The sequence below is a fragment of the Carassius gibelio genome, chromosome A11 (genome assembly GCF_023724105.1).
Source record: "Carassius gibelio isolate Cgi1373 ecotype wild population from Czech Republic chromosome A11, carGib1.2-hapl.c, whole genome shotgun sequence".
In the NCBI taxonomy this organism is placed as follows: Eukaryota; Metazoa; Chordata; class Actinopteri; order Cypriniformes; family Cyprinidae; genus Carassius; species Carassius gibelio.
Genome location: NC_068381.1, coordinates 14,207,661 through 14,226,585, shown reverse-complemented (window position 1 = coordinate 14,226,585; position 18,925 = coordinate 14,207,661). Strand labels below are relative to the sequence as shown.

At 36.2% G+C, this 18,925-nt stretch overlaps 1 protein-coding gene across 5 annotated transcripts in view; it reads left to right on the top strand.

Annotated features, from left to right (window-relative positions):
* Positions 1-15,746, top strand: part of LOC128022430 (chemokine-like protein TAFA-1) — a 167,275-nt gene extending 151,529 nt beyond the window's left edge. Inside the window, exons 4-7 of one of the 5 annotated variants that reach the window (XR_008185917.1) lie at positions 7,437-7,561; positions 9,001-9,087; positions 10,156-11,551; positions 11,791-12,070. Coding sequence is in view for 1 of the 5 variants with exons in the window: in XM_052610016.1 (XP_052465976.1) it covers positions 7,437-7,561; positions 13,850-13,867 (143 nt within the window). In the remaining 4 variants the exon portion in view is untranslated. Of the gene's footprint in view, positions 1-7,436; positions 9,088-10,155; positions 11,552-11,790; positions 12,071-13,849 lie in introns of those variants that run through there. The other 4 variants (XR_008185916.1, XR_008185914.1, XR_008185915.1 and 1 more) reach the window with 4 other exon arrangements.
* Positions 15,747-18,925: the final 3,179 nt, after the last annotated feature.

Genomic DNA, 18,925 nt, shown 5'->3' with positions numbered 1-18,925 from the left:
TAGCTTTCATTCTTTCTTGTTGATATGTTTTGGGCAACAAGTTCATATGCTCGATGGATTTTAGCGGTAATATTGTTCTGCCCATTGCTGTCACATCGTGCTGTCACATTATGCTGCCAGTAATATAAGACATTTCTTACACTAAATTATTTGTTAAACACATTCGTTTAGGGATAAGTTAACTTGTATTGTTCCTCCCATCGCGGTCACATAGTTTTGTTTTTTATGATTATAATTTTTTTGTAAGCTGGCAATAGCCAAAGACATTTCTTACATTAAATGATTTGTTAAACACATTCAAATTAATTATATATAAAACGTAATATAATGTGGTAACCTCCTACTGTCATGCTTGAATATCTCAACGCTAAATTAAAGGCCTGTCTCTTATAGACGCCTGTCTCAAATACAAGCCGGTGCAGTTCGGCGATTTGGGTAAATAGAAGCCCGGGCTATTATTTGAAGTTTTACGGTATATTAGCAGAAAGTTGAAAAATGGTGCGTTTACTTCACACAAGTAAAGCGCCATTTTCCCCCTATTGCCATGGGAACCTTATGAAGTGACGTATTTATGTGACGTGAACATCATCTGCAAACCCCGCGGTGAAACTTGAAGCGTGCAAATCATTCTTATTTGCCAACAAAAATAAGCGCAAAAGAACACGCGAAGCAGTTTCCCGATTTGTTACATGACAGTGGAGCCAAATTATATTGCGAGAACTTGCGAAAACTGCGGTTTGATGAAATAGAGAAAAAAAGGTGATTCCCCCAACACCCCCTTCTCACTAGGCTACTGACACTGTTGTAGTTTCATTCAGAAGTTGATGCAACTTTACAGTTGTAAGATTGCACTTTTTTGTTACAGAACAGTACCAAAAACTTGCAGTTGTAATTATATTAGTAGTATGTAAAATAATTTACGTTGCAGTAAGAGATTGCAACATAAATATTCTGTGATTTAGTATGCTTGCTTATCATAGGAAGTAATAAGAAATTACTCTTTACATTAAGGTATTAGCCTAGTGAGAAAAAGGTGTTGGGGGAATAACCTTTTTTTTCTCTTTTTCATCAAACCACAGTTTTTGTAAGTTCACGCAATTTCATCGCATAAAATTGCAAAAATATACCGCATATTCCATCGCATTTTTTAAGAAAACGTGCCGCAAAATCAAGGATTTTTGCCCGCAACAATCACAAAAAAAATCTGCGTTTTACTGGAGGGACCGAAAAGAGTCTGTTACGATGCTCTATAGGGCTTTTCGCACCGCTGGAACCTTTTCATAGTACCAGAACTAATTGTGGAACCACCCACTTTAGGGTGATGTAAGCAGACACTGATTGGCCAGACGCCAATCGAAAACGCCCTCACCTGCCATAATTTAAAATGCTGTGTAACATACTGTAAATATTGTGTCAATTTATTTCACAAAAATGGAGTACAGCGATAAATGTATGGATGCTAAAGTGCAGACACTTGTAGCAAATGTTGCAATACAAGTTGTCGTTGGAGATTCTTAAGGCTGATTTATACTTCTGTGTCAAAACTATGGCATAGCTTGTGCATAGTATGTGCAGGCTACGGCGTAGCCTGACATGCACCTCTCCAAAAAATTTCACAGAATGTCAAATCTATGCGCTGTGTACTCCTCGCTTCATATGTATTTGAGTTTTGTGTGTATTGCATATGTATTTGAGTTTTGAGTGTATTATTTTGCAGTTTAACATATTTTAATGTTACAAAATAAAACAAAGCAGAGAACAAGTTTCTTAACATTTAATATAAAATTAAACGACACATTACAAACAGTTGTTCTGCCACGGTACAAGTACTTGTCGAGATTGAAAGAATGCCATCTTCTGCTGTTCCGTTGTCGTCTCTTTTTTTGTAATTTTAAATAAAGTTCTTTGATATTTATTTGCCGCCGTCACAGCTGATGCTTCCCTGACAAGTTGCTTGTTCTTCACCTCTAGCCGTGGTCTGCAGGTTACACCAGCAACATTCACTTGGACACTGCAGACTAGCGGTTTGCATGTGTACTTCACGTTGATGCGGACAACAACGCAGATGTATAAATTAAAACTTCCGATGCAGAAGTATAAATGTCGACATTCCATGTCCATTACTGTGAAATCCACAAGACACAACAAAAACACAGTTCTGATCACAGCGTCCTCCATCGTCCTGCTGTTAACGTTGTTGCTGAACATCGCACACAAATAACATCGCTGTCGACCAGCTTACATCACATCCTAGTACACACTGTCGGTGCGAATGCGACCCTTTAAATGGTACTGGGAAATAGTTCATGCAAGATCGTCCCAGTACTTTAGTACTGTACATTTAGTTTTGGAACTAAAGCGGTGCGAAAGGCCCTTATGTGTTTGATTACTTATGTGTAGTACGGCATTGCACACAGAGGATAAAAACATTCACTCTCAAAATTAGCAAATCATACAAAAGTTTACAAAACTATATGAAAGCAAAATTTGAATCATAAATATATATAAAGGTATCCACGGTATAGCAAAATCCATATCATGGAACAACATAATACCAATAGTCACATTTAATACCAGTATAGCGGCCACCCTTAATACAACTGTGACCAACCCACCAATCGACTAGATGAACTAAATAAGGGTGTTAATATAGGAATGTACACAATAGCTGATGACTGGCTGGAAAACTACAGTAGAAAAGGAAACTGACTGTGAACAAACTAAAAGTCCATGATGAAGAAACGAACTCAACTCAATTGTGAGTCATTCTGCTCATTTATTTTTCACAATGTACCGACTGGACAAATCAGACACATTATTATTTGTTATATTTAACAGATAAGATCCCTCAACCAACAATTGTATCGTGTACCTCCATGTCTGTGAACAACCCCCAGGTCACTGGATATGACAGCAGCAAGGACAGTTTAGCCAGATAAAATCACTGCTTGTAAACAAAGTCAATTTAACGAGACAATCTGCGCTAAGTACTGAAAGAAAGTTATCTTATTGAAAATATAGAAAATATCACTTCTTAGAGCTGATATGAAATTACACTGAATGTTTGCTGGGTGAACAGATTAGTTGATTGTACTATTAATCACGCTACAGTTCCTTCTGGCAGCTGATACAAATAATTGTAATTAATTATAATTCATTGTAATTATTTAAACATTTTTCCCGTTTGAGCTAATTTGCTACAACAGTTTTAACAAGTATGACCACTCAGATGGGTGTTTCCATTTGTTTTTCTATGAAATATTCCATGTTTTTTGAAGATATGATAACAAAGCTAATATCCACGGATAACTGCAGGTGTCTGTCCTGGACAGCAACCCAATCGCAGTGTATCTTTAAATGTGTATACACCCCTGCTGACCACTAATTGCTTTGTGATTAAGACTGTACACAGTAAAACTGAGCTGTACAGAAAAGTGGCGGGTAAAGGAACAGGAAGAGCCTGTGGTAATCACTCTCCATCCTTTTCAGACCAGAGGGAGTTTAGTGTTTAATGAACCTTGGGCTAGTGTGTGCACCACGCATGAAAGTGAGGAAGTATGGGACAGATAACACTGTTAGAGTTTGGGTATCTGTTACGACTGTTAGGCTGATGTCTACAGTAGGTGGCAATTAGTCAAATGGTAATCTGTGTGAATGCTTTCTGACCTACAGTGGAGCTTCAATGGGTGCCATGGATGTCGGCCAACTAAGGAAACAGGTATTATGGTGATTTAGATATAGGAAGATAAACTGATGTAATTTGAGGGGAAAAAGCTAAATATGTGATTTGTGTCGTCATTTTGACCCAGAACCACATGAGCACTGAATTCAAGAGATCCTAAAAATTTTAACAGATACGATATTTATTAAAACATACAGTGAGTAATCAAGTAAAAATATAATAATTATATATATTTGACCAAATGTTTATTGTTTTAGTTATATTGCATGCTGTTTTTAATTAGATTTATGTAACAGGTAAATATTGTTCAAAATGTTTGTTTTTTTTTGCATCGTTATATGGTTTAAACAGAAATTGGCTGATTACATGAGAGATGATGCATGTCAATAGACCCTCATTTTATTTTGTGTTATAACTAGTAGTAGATAGAAAGAGATTATTGATTCACTCGTGCACCGTGCTGCTGTTTGGACGACCTGACACACTACATCAGAGCATTGAAACAACATTTGTTGTTAAAATTTCATTTTAAAATTAACAGAAATTGAAAGCCTAGTTGTTTTGTTAAAATCAACATTAAACAGTAACAGTCAAATTTTTAATTTTTATTTTTTCACAAACAACATTACTTTTAGATACTGGTATCAAGTTATTTGAACTTGGAATTAAACCAGGCTTTCTCACTTGCACAACTTTGCCAAAAGTGCAAGCTGTTTCTGACTTTCTGAGAGAAAAGTAGAATGAGGAAAATCAGCTGTTTAAATCTAATGGATGTAAAGCAGTGAGCTACCGTAAGAGTGTGTTTGTGAGGAGAAAGGAGTCGGCCTCTGCTTGGATTTAACTCGGTAGTGAGTGAGGATTGCGCTAAGACTATATATTGATTCATTTTTACCTTTTAACCTTGGTGACAGACAACAAAGATAGTGTACAGAATAATGAAATCTAAGTTGAACTTTTAACCTTCAAATCCCAAACAATTTACCTCAGAAAATCCTTTTCTCTGCAGCCAGAGCTAGAACAGTAGAAAAGAGGGATTGTTAATAGATGGATTTAAAAGAATAGTTCCCTCAAAAATAGGGATGCACCGAATCCAAGTATGAAAAGTATCGTCAGAATATTACATCTGCCATCAGTGGTTCAAACGTAACGTTATGAAGCAGTGGCAATACTTTTTTGTACGTGAATAAAACAAAAATAACGACTTTATTAAATAATTCCTTTGTCAACAGTCTCTACTGTATCTTTCCATATCACCGTATGCTGCATATGCTCTTCTCTGTCAGCCACGCCACAAGGATTTGCTGTTTTCTTTCAAATCAAAGCATAATCTGGATCTTTACTTGGCAGTCTATGGGACAGTCACAAAATATCTGAAATTGTGTTCCAAAGATGAAAAAAGCTTTTACAGATTTGGAACAACATGTGGGTAAGTGATTACTGACAAAACTTTCATTTTGGGGTGGAGAACCCTTTAACTCCTCCTCATTTTGTTGCAAACCCGTGTGAGGTACTTTCTTCTATGAAACTAAAAGGACGATATTTTGAGAAGTGTGTCTGTAGAAGAAAGAAAGTAGCAGAAGAAATTAAGTCGTGCAGGTTTTGAATAGCATGAGGTTAAATGAGGACTTTTTATGTGAGGAATGGAACATTTCCAGTTTACCTTATGAACATAAAATAATAATAGTAAAATTGAAAACAGGAGCAATGTGAGCTGAAATATACACTGGGTTAGACATAGATGGACTTCATTTCATTATTCCAAATCAAAAGCTAAATGAGTACACCAGCAGCTAGAGCACTGTCAGTGTCTACTGTACATATTTACATGAGCAGTGCAACAAAAGTAATGTTTACATTCATTCATTTCATTCATCTCTTGGTGGAAAAAACACCTCTCACATCTTTATACTGTGTTTTATTTCATAAATATGGGAATTGAAATTATTTTCCACTGTGATGTTAGTCTGTTGGCTTGAAACTGAAACAGAAGCTGTGCTGAAACTATTGAAAACATTTCAAGAGCTTGTTTTGTCGAGGGAAAACAGTGACTCGAGGCAGCCTCCATTTCTCCGTTTCTTCCTCTCTTCCTCCTCCCTCTGTAGTTTGTAGCAGTGAATGCACCCTGACATCTACACACACAAATACATACTCAAAATCCATCATGATTAGAAGTGTTTTCTTCTTCTTTTTTTTTTTTTTTTTAGCTTGAGAACACCTCTACAGCAAATGTTATTCAGAAAATATTTATGTCAAAAAAAATACTGAATGCCTTTTTTAATTTTAATGTAATATCAACGTAAAATATGAGAACCTGGATTACCACATTTTTTTATTTCTGGGCTAAATACTTACCCATTACCCTAGTTTATGATACCCTGCTCTAGATTTTGCAGTGCTAAAACTGAATTACCTTGCAAAAAGTGTGCAGTGTGTCATACAGTGCTACAATAGTTTAGAAACACACAATCAATCATAAACTAAACAGTGCTTGCCTTGTTAATTATTCATGAGCTTTGTTCAGTGACAGAAACCTTCACATGCTTTATCAGGTAACCTAACACATATTGATGTACATGGTGACATTAAAGCCAGTCAAATTAAAGCCAGTCACGTACCTGTTGCAAATCCAGTCAATGTTATTGACCTCATAAATATGTAAATAAGAATTGTAACCCAAGGTTTACAAAAGTACAGTGTGAAATCTTGAAGCCTGATTTTACAAGATTAATTTCTAACTCATGATAAATGATTAATAGTGTGAGACAGTGTGTTTAGAATAGCCCTGGTTGATGGTTTAAACTGCGAAAATCCAAGAATTGTCATATTGCTTTGGATTAATTTAATAAGTCAGATAAAGGGTACAGGGGGGCTAAGGGCTCACCAGGGTAAAAGAAGCATTTAATTTTATTCTTCTCTATATCACTAGATGACACAAAAACTTACCACATTGCTTACTAAACATCAGCATTTCACTGCGAGCATGGAAATTTCAGAGATTCTTGATCCAATCGCAGACTGCATTGAAAAATGTATTTTGGAAGAAATAGAATTTGTTTAATATTTAATGTTTTTTTATGTCTCTGATGATCTTCAGTGTTGTTGAAGTAAAATAACTTAGAACATGATAATAAACTTTTTCATTTATTGACATGACATGGTTAGATTCAGAGAATTAATATCATTTTATTAAGTTGAGTGTCTACCTTAGATATAAGCAGAATTTATAATGAAACCATCATATTTAAAAATACAATATTAATCATAGAATATAATAAAATATATGTATTTTTACTTCTCTAAAGACATAATACATTATTATTGGATCTCCCTCAAAACTTTCAGATATTTATATGTATACCTGTGTGTGTGTGTGTGTGTGTGTGCGTGCGTGTATATATATATATATATATATATATATATATATATATATATACATATGTATTTTAATGATAGTATACTTATTAAACAAAAAATTTGTTATTAAGAAAATAGCACCGACTTGCTGAAGTGATTTTGTTGAAGTGATTGTTTAGAACAAAAACTATTTTAGATATTATGCAAAATGTATTACTTTAGGTAAAGTATTTATGTATAATGTGAGTGGGTTTTAAACAAAACACACTTTTATGAGTTATTTGCACCATTACATTTATGTTTTATTTTTCTGCAATTATGCACTGTGGGAGTATTGTAAACCCCGCTGTACTTCATTTGTCCATGTATCTGAAACTCTTTTTTCTTGTTTGTGCATCAGCCTCTATCGTGATTGGGAAGTGGTGGTGTGAGATGGAGCCGTGTCTGGAGGGAGAGGAGTGTAAGACACTACCAGACAACTCCGGCTGGATGTGTTCCTCTGGAAACAAGATCAAGACCACGAGGGTGAGGGCTCGGAACATGCTGAACATCACTTCACACACGTACAAACACACACACATATACACATGTAACTCTGGCCCTCACTTACAGATTTATTCCTCATGATATGATGTGGCAGTAGTTTGTGCTCTGACAAACACCACTTCTTCATTTAGTCCTAATGCAGCTTTATAAAGGATGCGGTGCTGAGTTCAACTTAAGCAATAAGAAACAAGTCAGACAAATATAAACTAAACATCACAGCTTTGACAGGAAGTACACATGACACAAACTGAAAACTTGATGAGCAGATCAGTATTCCCATACGCTGATTCAGTAGAGAGGTGACAGACAGCGGATCTGTGAGAGTCATGTGACAGATAGTGTTACAGGGGGTTTGGTCCCTCCTTGGCATCTGCACACGTTTAAACTATCCCAAGCCCTGCTCATCCGATGGTGGCTGGATGATTTTCAAGATTTCCAAGGTAAGACCATGCATACAACGAACCAATGAACCAGAGAAAGCATCTCTTGATTTATTAGTGTAATATAATATAACTAAAAAGATTATTTATGAAATAATGTGCGCACTTGTGTCAAGCTTAAAAGCAAAGTTTATACAAAAATTATTACAATGTCATTATATATGCTCATCAATTATATATGCACACTTGTGTCGTTCCAAACTAGTATGTAATATATTATTATTATTATTATTATTATTATTATTATTATTATTATTATTATTATGCCCTTTCCTTACAACAATGTCAAGACTAGGAGATTTCAAGCTTCAAATAATAAAAAATAAAATAAAATAAAAACATCAGAAAAGAACGATAATGTGCTATTATCTGCTAGATTTCGGAGGAACAGGTTATCAGATCTTATTTACTGATTATTCATAATTTAAAACTTATATTTAAATTTAAAGCTCACATCTTGTCCAAGTTTGCATTCATTTTTGTTTAAATTCAAAAATTAAATGTCGTGTTTGGTTACTACACATACATACAAGAACCAGTGCTGATCTGGTGCACCAATTTGCAATTTGGATGTTTGAAGACGAGGGCTTTGGTAGAGATGACTAATCCAAGTTGATGCTTACTAAACATTCAGTCTTTACCTCACAAAATCATAAATTTTATATGAAAAATAGCATAAAAGTCTTTGACTACTATGTTTTTGTTATCTACAACACTGTCATTGTTTGGCAATAATTGCGAAGCAATTCTTCAAAGATTTCTGCTTTTGAGTTCCATGTTTAAAAAAAATGGTTTGGGGCGACATGAGGTTGAGTAATTGAGATTTTAAGGTGAATTATTCCTTAAGCTCTAATTGAGATTAGATAAAAGAAAAGGACTGTAATGAAACAACCATATTTTAAAGTGAATGGGAAATAAAAACTTGCTATTATTAACTATTAAACTTCCTCTTTTTTCCCTTCATATCTTCCTTCCCAGAACACCCAGCCATATTCAACGTTTTAGCTCTGAGGGCCACCGAAGCTGGCTCGCCTGAAGCTCAGTGGTGTCCTTCTCCTCATCAAGGTTGGGGTTTTCATTTTTTTAAACATCTTGAGGCATATTATTAGACTTGCACATTTTAATCACTGCTCATCAAAATCATTACACTCCCAAGCATAATTATTGCTGAGTCAGTGTTTGTGTTTTTGAGCATGTGTATATGCTGCGGATGACTAAAAAGCCACAAATATATTCCTCCTCCAGTGTCTATCCCCCCGTCAGCGTAATTTATAAGCGTGGCAGTCGGTGCAGTAATTACCGAATACAAACCGATGAAGTAACAGATGCACAAGCAAACCATCTTTGTTGTGTGCAGTCACACTCTCCAAAACATACTGTGCCATTGTCCTAATGCAGCATAATTGCGTGCATGCAAACAGACAGTCACACACACCCAGGGACAGACTCAAATTAATAAGCGTGCAAACACACACACACACGGCAAAAAGGGCTCAAGCGTGACCGTGTAGTCAGTAATAAGTGCATAATGCAGAAATCATTATTTTGCCTTGCCGTTTGCTTCCATTGTCTCCCATTTTGTAGCTCCTAGGCATGGTGAGGATTTGATTACAATGTATGTTTGTGGGTTCACAGACATTATCACATTTTCTTGAGGTGTGCAGGGTTTATTTGTTTAAGTGTGTGTAGGTGTGCACATCCTGTTTGAGTAATGTGTGACCTCCTAGCCTGGAGTGTCTGATCTGCTCCACTGGAGAGTTGGTCAAAAGTGTTTATAAAAAGCCAACGCTGGACTCAAATAGATACCATCTTGCTGGCTCGGTACCCTTCATCCCCCATCCTGACCCCACATTGCCTCCCAGTCTTTTTAAGGCAATCTAGGGATGTTTGTATATGATCAGGGCAAACTTAAAGAAAGCCAAATGCTTAAACCATCACTTGCAGGATTTTATTTAATTTTTTGCTCTGAAAACTACTTTAAGCACTCATGCTTACACACTATAGCTTGTTTACTCACAAACGCTGATGTGGCGTCCATTCTCGTTTTTTTTTTTCAAATTGGCATGTGAGTAAGAAAAAGCCAAAGCGTGTGCCTGACACCCTTTTTTCTCTTTTTTTCTTTATGTCTTACAGAGAGGGACCCCTCCTTGCCTGTAGCTCCAGACAAGGCAGGCCTCTTTTGAGGAAGGCACTCAGTGAGAGAGGCTGAGAGACGCCCTCACCCTCGCCCTGCATAGACCTACTTTTACCTGTTCCTAATGGCCATATCTTTCAGTTGCTTAAAATACAACCAAAATCACTGTGTAAACAAAAAGACAATGTTTACATCTTCCCCCAGTTTATGTATCTTCATTTGAGAAGAGAGATGGACTCAACCTGTAGCTATTGCACAGCTGTGAGCCATTTTCTCCAGGCTGGATAAATCACCTCGGGACTGGCCTCTAAATCCAGCTGGTCTCGAACGTCAGAGGCCAGGACAAGTTCGGTGGATAAGAATCCTAATCTTATTAGTATTCATAGGTATCTAGAAATACATTTAGATGATGTTGAAATGTATAACATGGACATATTGATGGTATCTAATAATCTATTTACTTATGCAAAGATTTAGAAACATAAATATATGATTCCTTTATATTATATTTATATTAAAGATATATCTGTATAGTTACATTTTTTACAGTTGTAGACATTTCTGAGCCCATAACCCCACAATTAACCACTTTTCTACTGTGTAAAAAAATGTACAATGACATGCATTTTAGTTACAATTTAACTTACTATTATATTGATATTTTTGAGTCTTATTTTTCATCAAGCAACTAGTTAAAAGACATGCAAGATCAAACATTGTAACGCTTGAAGGTTTCAGTGATTAATGGGGGGCCAGTGGTCTAAGAGTTAAATTGTGGTCTTTTTCTCACACAAATCTATCATATGGTTCATGGTGACTTTAATGTATTACGTCTGTTATTATATGGTGCTTTTGTCATTCTTTGTTGAAGTACTTTGTTGAGATAAATGCATTAAATATATTAAATGTGATGGGATTAAACATATTTCATAAATCTCATCAGTGAAATACAATTTGATCAACCTAATAATTCCATTAATTCAATTTTAGATTAAGCTAAAAAGGTTCGGAAACTATTTATATATCTCGAAGGTTGTTTATATGTGACATGCATACAATTTAGATGCTGTCAATATGTTATTATTGTACATTTCAGTTTCTGTGTCCATGTACAAAAATGTCCTTGAGCTACACTTTAATGAGATAAGTAAGGAGTAAAGAGTGTGAGTCCTCAAATCCAGCCAATTTGTCCAGAAACTTTTCCTGCATGTTCTACAAAGAAACACTTTTACAAGGAAACAGCATGTTTAGTTCTCAGAAAAAGTAGTGGCTTGCTGTTTCCTCTGTTTGAAACACGTTCTTAACAACAGGCTTTTTTACAATATATCTATCTATGCTGTTTAAAGAATCCCATCTATGTGGATTTTCAGAGCAAAAGTAATCTGCCAAGTGATGGTTTAACCCTTTCGAGTCGATTAACGCATATATGCGTTTTGAGTCATTTTCACCTGATAACCCTGAAAAGAACTTAAATTACACTCTCAGTTTTAATCGTACAGATAAGAGCAATACATCTATCGAATCTGTAAAGGGTCTAGTTTTTTTTGGATACAGACATAATAACAAAAAACCTTTGTGCACTTATAAAATAATAAAATACCAAAAATACCCAAAAATACCCTTAGACTCCAGAGGGTTAAGATTAAATCACATGATGATTAAGTCAGTTTGTCCCAGGAGTCCTGTTAAACCCAGAGGCGTGATTGTATCTGTACCTCTTTCAGCTGTCAATGTCACATTAAATTAATTTTAACACATCCATGCTGTCTGGAGTCTTGCTGTGTGCTACGTCACATTCAACAGCTGCATAGTCTTAACCAGATTACATTTTAGTGCATGGAACACAACAAAATTGAGAAATCATTTGAGAATTGAAATGCAAATGGTGTACAACAAATGTCTTTGGGATGTGCTTTTAACCCTGGATCCAGACAGTCAACAGAAGCAGTAGCAGACAGTATATGACACCTGAGCAGAGAAGGAGGAAATATGGCAGCGTTTGCATAGAGTCCAATATAACAAACCTTACTGGGAGAGACAGATCCATACATACTAGCAGGCAGCTGAAGTATGCATCAGGGTCACTATACTGCTTCTTACGTAGTATGTGGGGGTTGGAAGCATGCAAAAGCTCTTATTTGGAGAGGAAAGACCAGGGACATTTGGGGTAATGGCAAACTAAACAGTTAGCAAAAAAAAAAAAAAATAATACTAATCTGTCACAGAACTGTCGGCTAATGTTAACATGTATATAAAATAAGCATTTAAGTCCAGCAAAACAAAGATATTTTTGCATCTTTTTTCAAAGAAGCTGCTGTTTTCCCTTTGTCTCATGTTAGTATTGGTCCAATGCCACAGAGCTGCATTATTTTACTGATGTCAGCCATTGGCTGGATACCTATTTTTGATTGGCATGAACTGGTCCCTTTCCAGGGGGGATCCGTTATGATTGACAGCTCCTCCTCCTCTGCCGTGCCTTGCCCAGGATGATGGGAGCACGTGGAGCGTAACTCTGCCGCATGATAGCTGTCTCTCTGTTGGGTTATAGGGGGCCCCAAGGGGTGCTTCTAATTTCTGTCCCCAGTCACTCTCTCTGTCTCTGTCTATGTCTCTCTCTCAATCTGTAGCCCACACCTGGCTGCCTTCCTTCACATCTAGATGGGGAAATGTCAGCATATGCATTATGCGCTGAGGGCGAAGCCAAAGGCTTGAGCATTTAATTAGCTTCATTGCACTACTGACATCACAACTTTATTATAAAAATGCCACCTAGCTCTGAGTGGGATAGATTGATTGATGGATGAATGATTGGGCAATTTTGGAAATATTGTATGTGAAACAATAATGCCAGTAAAATACTTCTTTAGACAGACAGAGAGATACATCGAAAGACAGGCATATCTATCTATCTATCTATCTGATAGATGGGTGGCGTGACAACTCAGCAGTGGTGTCATAATTTATCTGCCGTATTTGAGATTGATATTAAACATTTATGTGAGGACTGCTATATGTCCGTTCAGTGACAAGCTTTCTGGAAGCGCATCAAAATACGATTTGCACTGACATAAGATTGGCTAATTGTTACTGACTGTGGCTGTTATCGTTCGTTTCCTCCAGTCTGAGGAGGGAGAAGACAGATCGTTAATAACGCTCTGACGAAGCACAATGTAGCACTGAGAGCAAGTCACACTCACCAGACAGACTAAATAGTGCTCCCTGAAGTCACAGAAGGAGAAAACGAGCGGTAGAGAAACAGAGAGGAAGAAAATAATCTTATTTCCCTCTTGGCAATGCTACTGAGCTCTTTTGTGAGCAGTGTAAACAGGGAACATACAGAGATTGAAGATGGCAGATGTGCAACGGAACACATACATTGACTCACACTGGGCCAGTCGCTCCATTACCATTATACTACATGGGTTATAGTACACAAATTATAATAATCTATAAACAAACAATAACAAGGTAATAACAATTTTTTTTTTTTTTTTTCTCTCTATGTATGTGTTTTTGTATTGTACTATGGATCCCTCTGGGTCTGGAAATAAAGTTTATTAATAACTCCACAACTCCAAGGAGATTTCTTTGCTGATTTGAAAGTATCAAATTTAGGAATCGTTCTTCACAAGTATTTAACCCTTGGTTCTAAGCATGCATGTGTGTTTTCTCTCCCTTTCTGTCTGTTTTCAGATTCATCCCCGGACCTAACAAAGAGCTCCTTCACAGGCAGTGAATGTGGATTATTTCTGTCAGAATGGACGAAACCATTCGTTCGAAGGGGTGTTTGACTGGATTACCTGTGACTGACATTCTTGGGGATATAGATGAGATTTGCTCATTCAGTGCCAAGGAATATGACAAATAGAAATAAAGCAGGCTAATCTGTGTTTTTGATCAATGAGCCCAACACTGCAGACTCGACCTTGTCCAAATTCTCTTGATTTTCTGCATTTCTCCTGACCACCGTCCTCTGGTTCTAAACTCCTACAGCTTATCGGAGCCTATTTGAAGACGTTACCTCCCTTGGTAAACTGGACAATCCTGATATAAGCTGTGAATGACTGTATGAAGGATCATGGCGGATAAGCACTGGTCTGTGAAAATTAGGTGGAAATCAATAGATTTTTTTTTTCCATCCCCCATCAGTTTGTCGTTCCACGTCCACGCTGGCATTGGTAACAGACTAGGAGCTCGTGAAGTCCTGCTATTTCCCTTCACTTCTGAGTTTTCTGCTCACCGCTAGTGTCCCACATGCTGTCCGTTTGGAATTCCCCCAGGTCAAAGGTCACCTCAATGTCTACCTGGGCCACATATCTTTTCATTTGTCAGCATGCTCAATGTATTTTGTGGGAGCTTTGTATTGAAAGTAACTGTATATATTTCTGTATATATATACATATAGATACATATTAAAAGACATCATATGAAGATCTATCGTGCCCTAAAACCTGTTCAGTGGGTTTCAACTAAGACTGTATTCATAGTTTTGGTTCCTTGAACATGACGTACAATTAATCCCTAATTTAAGGCTGTCTGTGAAAATGCATATTCTCATGATGTAATGGAAACCCGGCATATTTAGCTTGAATGAGAATTCGTTCCATTGTTACAAAGTGAATCCATTCTGAAAAAAAAGAGGAAAATGCACTAAACAGTTGCAACATTTTTGTCCACAATATTTCAACGCAAACCTATTTTTTTAGTGTTTAAATATTCCTGAGCTTTAAGTATTTAAGTCATTGCCATTCATTTCAAACAAGTTTCCATGCAAATTAGGCTTTAGATTGCGTTTTATTCACAAAACTGTACTACTACTCTAATGATACTACCACTGGTGAAAATCAGGTGGCAAATGACATTTTCTTCTGATCACAGCAAAAGTAATTCAACATGTAATGAGCAAATATTGGCGTAGAGCAGATGTGTGGAGTAGTCAACTACACTTGGTGCCGTACTGTCCCATTAAAATATGTCATAAAATATGTGCCATGCACAGAATTTGCTGGTGCTTTTGTTTTGTTATCTGATACGCATAATTCTGAATCAGACACTTCAATACAGCAAACAATGTAATTATTTGCCTCTGTAGGTGGACCCAACTCATTCTTAGTAATTTTGCAGGGATATCAGTCTGTCAGCCCAACAAAAAAAGGTAACAAACACCTACTGGAACTCAGATTACCATTGATATTTACCTATAGCCAGTTCAGACCATGATTAAGTTTGTTCTGTGCTGTTCTGAGAATAGATAGGCTTCATCATGCTTGTGTAAGTTTCATGAATACAAGTCATTCAATTTGTTAAAGGTGATAACCATGATAAACAAATACTGGATCTGTGTCACTGGACAGAAACCTGACTCAGTTCAGAAAAATGAAGCCCTAGTTTGATAGGGTCAGTGTTGTAGGGAAGAGAGGATCTCATTTTCAAGAGATTTGTTTTCTGTGTAATAAAGTTTCGAAGGGTTGACAAAAAGGTGGGCTTCATTTCTCTTTACTGGCATCAGTAGACATGCAACTACAGTAGCTCTGGTATATAAACATGCAGCCTTATCAGAATCAAGTCAATATTAAAATGGTTTTCCATACACTGTCTACTTTTATGTCTCTGTTAGAAATGTTGTTCACTGTCGATAGCATGTTTTATCCATTTGATTACACACATTGCTTCTGCTAACATTTAATGTCATCCCTGGATATGGGTAACATTGATGTTTTAAACAGATTTCTAGAAGTCTCAAAGTAAACAATTAATTGTTAGTTTTTCATACTGATAACTTATTTGTGATATTTTGAGTTATTAGTTAAACTGCAAAGAGTAACTTTGTAGACATTTTAGGAACAGCATTGCCATTTACTTGCCTATTTTTGGGACTGCCAAAATAATTACAGAAATCAAAACAGTTCCAAAAACAAAGCCACAGCTGGACAGTTGCACGTCTCCAATCAACACACAGTAAGTGTTGTTTCTGAATGAAGCAGTAGCTTCCACCTACTGGCATAACAATGTAACCTGCAGAAAGAGTCACTGAAAAATCATCACCAGAATGACTGTTTGAAATCAGATTGGAGAACGGTGGATGACTCATGTCTTGCAACGATTTCCTCTCAAAGAGGAAAGCTGGCCTCCAATAGAAGAACTTGAACATGCGTCTAAAACGATGAAACATTACACAGAAATTCTAAAGTCCGATTTGTGAATATATACAGGGTGAAAAAACTTTGAGGTACTTGTAATCACAGTAAATATGTGAATCTAGTGAAGCCTGTTAAACAGGAAAACACTAAATGTTACAGCAAGGTGTGCATGGCAATGCAAGGCAATGTCTGCAGTCCGTATATAAAGGCATAACTGGGTCTTTGATTTATATAGGATATAGAATACAAATTTTCAGTTCCAAATCAAGAATATTCCCATCTGACTTACATTATAAATCTTCCTTACAATCACATTTCTTTAGGTTTGCTTCCTCTCCTCAACTAGCACCATATTATTAATCATTAAATATATATATATATATATATATATATATATATATATATATATATATATATATATATATATATATATATATAAATCACTGCTTTTTTGTTTCAAGTCATTTTTTTTCTATCAGCGAAGTCACAGAGGGCTAGAGATTGACAGCTACATCGATCTCCCAGCAGTTTTCCCAGAATGCTAAGCAGGAAATTACAAACAAAAAGCTGTGTTTTCTCTTCTTCAATGAGGCGTTCCCACATTTTGTTATTGTTTTTCAAACTAAAAGGATGCAGAGCAGCTCAAAGCCTCAGTGTGCATGTAATGCGTTATAGGAACAGCAGAACTTTCATGAGAAAAAGATGTTGCCGCTGAGACAGAACTGTGAGATTATTTTGGGGGGGAAAGTATGTAAATGGGAATCAAGGGATTTTTTCGTTGTGTATTTGGGGTTTTGATGTGGATGGGTCGTAAAAGGTGCTTTGGGATGGATGCTTAACCAAGAGCTCTCAATTCTCTTGCATGCATCTGGTTTTTCTGAGTAAGAATGCTGGTGTCTTGCTGTGAAGAGAGCCCTGCTTCTTTTTAGAGCAAGAATTGCTTTGCATAGATAACTGAATGCATTTACCGTTGCCCAATTCTTTGTTGTTTTGCTGAGGAAACTTCCATCAAGTTCTTAGAAGAGGCTTTTGCTCTTGGGTTACATTTATTTCTAACCACCTATTATATGATTATTTGATTTGGAAAGTTATTGTACAGCAATACAGGCAATGACTACAATGACTGAAATAATGAATCCTATTGACAATACTCTGAAAAGTAAATGCAACCAGCATTTTCATATACTGTACCTTAATTCAAAAACAGTCATATTTGGAATAAGCATAATTGAATTAAAGGAATAGTTGACCCAAAACTTAAATTCTATCATTGTTTACAAACCCGATTGTTGACGTTCCCAAATGACACACATTTGTAACAATTACTTTTTTTTTTTTTTTATTAATAGGCTGCATATTGTTTTGACAAGTTAAATAAGTTTTTGCAGGCTTTATTGAAGTCTTTTTGATCAAAAGACAAGCCTCACTGGCGGTAGAGCCTTTTTCATCACAATATTTATTCTCATCCACTGCCTACAATCTTCATTGGATCTTCTTGATGCAAAAAAATAAATAAATAAATAAACTGTTTCAGTTGCCCTTGGTGGGTTTAATACACATACAAAAACTCTTTCTCGGCTAATTCTCTTGTTTATTTATTTATTCATATACTTGTTTATTTTGCCTGAACATTGATTTTTGCTGTCTTTTTCCAAATCAGGAATTAATGAGGAATATTTAATCAACATCCAGAAGCGAAATGTTACATTTGAGAATAGCCTACAAAACAATATGATTAAAATATGATTTTTAAGTATTTAGAAAATGTGCAGTGCTATTTAGATATACATGTACATATAACTGTACTGATTCATAAATAGAAAATGAATACAGCTTCTTGCAGGTGGACACTCTCAGTGGACAATAATAGTGCTGTGCATGCCGATATCTGTAGCAGGTGCACAGCAAACAAAGGGGCCAAGCCCTTCAAGCGTGTCATTTTTAATACAAACTATATGCTGAATATGAATCAGCAGATTTCTGTATGTGTCAAGTAATGAACGTCCAAAACCATGCTCTTCTCGTCAAACCGCACTGACTGACCCATTTACAGTAAATGCTGTGTTTCCTTTAGTGAGCTGTATTTTTTTTATCCATGTTTATTTTCATTATTTTGTGACTGCAGATGTTATTAATGTTCTAAATGTTCTGTAGAAATGTCTTTCATGTCATGTCTTTCAGTAACACGTTAATGTGACACAAGGAAAGGTTCACTCATCTGGGGCGATTGCTGGATCAAGGATGTTCCTTTAATCATAAATAAATAACACATTGTGTTTCTAAATTTAGCTTCAGATTCACAATGAACTGGTTTGAAGGACTCTCTCAAGCTGTGGAGAAATAGATCAGGGTCAAAAGTTTGTTTTGATAAAAGCACAGGGATTCTCACTGTTCATATCACTCAGCTTGTCTGTGTCTTTGAATTTCGGGCAGACTGTCAGTCTATGAATAAGTGGCGGGTGTTTTTCAATGACTCTTTCTCAAGGTTACCTCGATACTGCAGTGGCGACACGTTATTGTCCTTATGAGTGAATCTGACTCATTAATTCAAGTGATCAGAAAACGCTAATTCAAGAACGGAACACCACCTGCTGAGGCTTTCCTCTGCAAAGCAGAAACAGTCAAGGTA